General features: G+C 28.8%; 1 protein-coding gene across 1 annotated transcript; it reads right to left on the bottom strand.

Annotated features, from left to right (window-relative positions):
* Positions 1-203: 203 nt before the first annotated feature.
* LOC149202628 (protein SMALL AUXIN UP-REGULATED RNA 54-like) lies at positions 204-671 on the bottom strand. Its single transcript, XM_089401648.1, has one exon. The coding sequence runs from the start codon at positions 669-671 to the stop codon at positions 204-206; it is 468 nt and encodes a 155-aa protein (XP_089257774.1).
* Between the last annotated feature and the right edge of the window lie 5,384 nt (positions 672-6,055).

The following is a 6,055-nucleotide window of genomic DNA, read 5'->3' as shown; positions in this document are numbered from 1 at the left end:
TTATAAATACAGGAAACCATTCCAAACAACACCATCAAGCAAAAATAAATCATTATTATAAATAACAACACCAACATAAACCTCAACTGATCACAAGAAAACGATATAAAGCAGATAGACAAAGAAATAGACAAAGAAAGGGAGATTTCATTGGAAGGCCAACTGATCTATCTGAGCTAAAATATTATAACAGATACACTAATTTAGTGCAGAATGTCCAGAGCCCTGCCGTTGAGAAGCCCCATGCAGGCATCGTCCACGTTCAGAGAATCCCCGCCATCATAATCTGTATTCATGGTGTATAGAATCCTGCAAAACACAGAGACGTCGCAGGGCAGAGTGAGAGGTCCCGTGAAGTCAAAACCATATTCCTTCTCTGCCTCCTCTAACAGCATCCGGAACAGAGGGTGGTTAACCGAATCCGTTTTGATCACGAACCGGGTGCGATCCGGCCCGACGTAGACTGAGAGATACCCTTTCGGAGCCATGCCGTCCCAATCGCTGTCAGGCCAAGAACGGTAGCGGTGCAGCTTAACGAAAGGCATCATCGTGCACGAGGACGTGAGCGATTTGGTCCCGGGCATCGCCAGATGAGGGCGTCGCCATGTCCTCGGAATCAGGCTCAGCAACCTGTTTATTTTCGCTTTCCCGGGCATGGGATTCAAAGTCATTATTTTTTTTCCCAACCGGAGAAATAGTGTTTGGAGCAGTTTTTAGGACTATATAGTTTTGTTAGGAATTGGATCATAAGACTCTTAAAAACTAAAGCTCAGGACTATATAGTTTGGTTAGGAATTGGATCATAAAACTCTTAAAACCTAAAGCTCCCCCCTAATCATGAGATTACATCCTTAAAATTTCTAAACTAAAAAAATAAAAAATAACTTAACTGTAAAATCCGGAAATTCACAGAGCTCAACCTCTGTCATAAGCCATATATACACTCATGTTCGTCCGTGGTCTGGTTTCGTTGTTCATAACGATTCAATTTATCTTTACAACCTGCGCATAGCTATACGACCACTGCTGGCCATACCCTAACAGCAATAGCAATCCTTGTACCCTCGCATCAACTGCAAGATACCGAGCACGCTGCATTGAATGGATTCGAAACGGATAATCGTTCCATAGCTGCAGACAGGATAAGCTATTCAGAATAACCTACAGATCGGCTACAGACATTATTATTCACGGAATGCTCTGACAAAGATGAGAACGCCCTTAAACCCTATTTATAGCTCTCGTGGGCCATTAAAATAGCGAAGAAAAACAATACCTCCGTAGCTTTCGCACCAAGATTTGAAATAATGAAAGTAACCTTCGTGGTGGGACGCCATTACTACTGTCTAGGTAGATGTTATAAGTCAGTTTCAATGAATATAATAATGATTAATGTGTGAATAATAAAATCGCGTTTAATGTTTGAATAATTTCCACCACTTAGTGTGCTATACCATAAGAACTAGGGCCAATGATCGCAGGTTAATTCTCAAGTTATCATGGCGATAGAAGAAAAAAATAGCCAACATTCCTATGGTCAACGATCACATATAATTTCTGAACCTATCAGGCTGGTAAAGTAAAAGAGACCAAGTACTCAAGTTTTCATGGCGCTAATGTAAGATAATTTATAACACCTAGTTTTAAGCACATAGTTTCAAAAAACCATATGTTATTGGATCGAAAGCCTTATAATGAAAGTCCACATTAATATTTTTTTTATTACTTTTTAAATATATTATTATTTATAATATATTGTTGTGCATATAATATTATTAAATTTAATTAATTCTTAAATAAAACTTTAATTATTATTTTAAATTAATAAAACAATTTTATTAAATTATAAATTTACGAATCACAATCAATTTTCTCAACAAAATTTATAATGAGAAATTAATACTCTCTCGTTATATAATCAAAATGAATGTGATTGTTATCATTTCCTATTATATAATGTTCTTTATCAAAGTGAATGAATAAATCATAGAAGTTTAGTTTTCATTAAGTTAATAGTATCCATCCCATTTTCAATTATACGCATTGTTTCATACACAATTATTAAATCAAAACCATATTCAACAGCGAATTTTTAATTCATATGTAAAACTTTCCCATCTAATATTTTAATAAATCTAAGTAAATGCTCGTGGGCTATTAGTGGGCATTAATATAAATTCAATATTTTGAACAAATAAATACAAAATATTCATTTAGAGAATTGAACTAAATATTCATAATTACAAAATGCATTTATGAAGATGAATGCATAATTTTATTTTAATTTTAGATTTCGTACGGTTAAAACAAAAAAACAAAAAAACTCTCTCATAAACTAAATTTAAATTATTATTATTTAAATTATTATTTTAAAACAACATAGTTTATTTATTTTTTACTATATAAATTATTTTTTATTTTAAAAGATCAAAATTATTTTTTCCCAACAAAATATACACTAACATTCCAAATGAATATCATTTATATTATTGTAAGTTATATATATTAATGAAATTTAAATTAATATTTTAAATTAACACCATTCATTTCATTTTATATTATATATATGGTTATATTAAATCACAAGTTTAGAAACCTCAATCACTTTTCTCAACAAAGTCTACTGCAACATTACAAATGATCATAATAGAAACTATTTTATATGATATATGTTAGAGTTGATGTCTTATTAAATCATAAGTATTAGTTATTTTCATCCTACCTATCAAGTAAAAGTAATGAATATTACTTTGTAGAAAAATATATTTATATATCAAATTCTATATCAAATAAAATGAAAAGATATAACGATGTTTATATTAGTACTTTAATTTAGCAAAATTTCTATCATTTAAGCCACAACAATTTGGTAGTAATCAAGTCAATTTTCATTCATGTATTGTTTTTGATAATATGATATATATTATTGTCGAAGTCTTATTAAATGATAAGTATTAATTATTTTCATCCTACTTATCAAGTAAAAGTAATGGATATTACTTTGTAGAAAAATATACTTATATATCAAATAAAATGCAAAGATATAAACATGTTTATATTAGTACTTTAATTTAGCAAGATTTCTATCATTTAAGCCACAACTATTTGGTAGTAATCAAGTTAATAGGGTTCATTTCATTTTCATTCCTGTCTTGTTTCTTATCCAAAGCTATCAACCCACAACCAATCCACTGACCTTCGACATCTTATCTATTAAATTATGTATATTATATATTAAAATTTGCCAATAAATTTACGTGTCACTATTATGTTCCAAAGATCTATCGATATAATTTAAAATTCTAATATATGTGGGTACGATTTGGTTATTATCAATACACAATATAAAAGATAATGTCTTGAATAACTAAGATAATGTTTTGAATAACTGAACATGTAATATTCCATTTTTTTTTTAATCTACAATTGAATTGAATATAAGTGAATGTAAGTGAGATTATAATTCTTTTCTTATTTAAGTATATTTTTAAAAATAAAATTAATTTTTTTTTTAAAAAATTATATAAATATAATAAAAGATATGGTAAAAATATTTCACATTATTTTTATCTATAAATAAAATATTTTGATGTCTATATAAAATAATACTATCTCAAGTACATAAATTAAATGGCTTTATAAGAATCAATACATAATAGACATCAAAACACTTACTTCATAATAAATATTGTCTTATTAAAATTAAAAAAAACATAGAACTATTTAAATTGTAACTTTATTTAAATTATCATTATTATTAACTATAAAATAAGTAATAAATATGTTAAACTTATATTTAATAGAACATAAAAAAAATTCTTATTGATGGAAATATATCTCTACATTACTATTGACATTGTTAATCGAAAATTTGCTTTATACGATAATTTATCAATACCACTTTCTCATGTGTCATATGACTTGTTCATATAACTCAAACTCAATATTTTCGTAAAATGAAACACATAAAAATGAATTGATCGACCTTATCATATTGAAAAATAGCCATATATACTAGGCGATAAATAATTCTATAACATAAAAAGGCAATTGAACAAATAACTAGTATCTCATGTGTCATATGACTTGTTCATATAACTCAAACTCAATATTTTCGTAAAATGAGACATATACAAACGAGTTGATCGACCTTATCATATTGAAAAATAGCCATATATACTAGGCGATAAATAATTCTATAACATAAAAAGGCAATTGAACAAATAACTAGTAGCGATAGTAAAATATATCTTGAGTAAGGAGGAAAGAGCTCCCTCGGAACCAATATTTCTTTTCTCGACTAGAGAGGCAGGCAATGGGAACACATTCACTAGAAGAGAAATTTTCCAATGTATTGTACGCATGTACAATAATAGAATTGAGTATGGCCCATTTACTTTAGAAGGAGTCATAATTTCTTATACATGAAAGACAACCTTCAATGCTGGCAGTTTCACAATGCACTTTGTCTTTTACATGCCTTTTAACAAATCCGAATACTTTCTTCTATGTAATGAAAAGATGGATACATTTTCCAAACTCTTTGAACATGTTTTTGTTGTGCTTATTAATAAGGTTTTCCTTGTTAGCTTCCCACTTTTGTACCATCTTGATAAACGTTTGTGTGAAATAAAACATACCCCTACAAAATACTTTGGGAACTTTGATTTGATAATGCGTGGTGACTTGTATTAGGCAAAACCTATTAAAGAGTTTTTGAGTCTTTGATCTTTTAACACATGATGTTGAACAAGTTTAGAGTGCGATATAGTTTTTGGTAAGACAATGTTATGTTTTGCATATTCTAATGCATCAAAAACATATAGGTTTTGTTTTAATTTAACAAAATGAGGTTGAATTTATGGTTGGGTGTTGACAAAGAATTCATCTGTCATCATTATTATAGGTCACCATCAGTTAATCTTTTTTTTCAATATTTATTTTATAGAAATAAAGATGTGAAGAGTTACAATGAAAAAAATGTTGGGGCATGGAGATACAAAGTTAATATTTTTTGAAGCATTTGAAAAATTCAAACAAATTTTGAATCTTATTAAAAACAACATATTACCATAAACAATATAGCAAAACGAAATTTTTTCTTTGAATTATATGTGGGAAACTGCAACATTGAAGACGGCTTTGTTAATGACACTACTGGAACATTGAAAGAATATTATTCAAATGGAGAAAATGGTCATGATGTAATTTCGATATAATTTTTTGATTCACCTATCAGAAAATTAGAAAGAAAACAATTCCAAGAATTATATGGTACACACCTTACAACAATGTGGAAGCTAGTGTTTACTGTTGCAAAGCCATTACCATCATTTGGAAACAAAAGTGATTGTAGGATACGAAAAAAAATTCTAATACAACTATTTGTGCTAGGACAATACATAAAACACAAGGCTCAACTTTAGAACAACTTGAATATAGCCCAAGTAACATTAGAACACATGCTTTAGTGTACACATCTCTTTTGTGAGTGAAAACCATATATTTGTTTTTCTTGCTTCAAAAGTTAACACATGACAATTTTCATGTCAATAAAGAAATAAACGTAGAAATGAAATGCTTGATTGAAAATGCATAAAGGAACTTTTATCTTGTTTGTAATTATTTTACAAGTATCAATGAAATTACGTTGGTCTTCCTAAACACTTGTAGCTTTCACACATCTTGATGATATTCAAGAAGATGAAGATATTATGAAAGATATGGTTATTTGCTTGCAAAAAACATAAACATATTTCCTATCTAACCAACATGAGTTTTGTAGCTTCAATTTGAGTGCATCATACTTTTTTCATGGAGTGGATACTTGCATAAAAAGAACAAACATATTTGAAGAAAAAACCTTTTGCAACACAAAATTTGAGCTTGTAATGTCATAAATTTATGTAATACGACAAAATTGCATTATGAAAATATATGTTTCTCCTTTTAGTTTTGCCTTTACAATCATTGAAACAATACCAATAACCAACTAACACATTCTTCATGGGAATCGTGTCTTGATTATTATTGGTGATTTCAATGTTGACAAACA

This window comes from Pinus tabuliformis, chromosome 2_1 (assembly GCF_031772625.1).
Source record: "Pinus tabuliformis cultivar Carrire ecotype Pingquan chromosome 2_1, CPIR1, whole genome shotgun sequence".
NCBI classification, from domain to species: domain Eukaryota; kingdom Viridiplantae; phylum Streptophyta; class Pinopsida; order Pinales; family Pinaceae; genus Pinus; species Pinus tabuliformis.
Note: the sequence above shows the minus strand (reverse complement) of the source record. Positions and strands in the feature narration are given on the sequence as shown.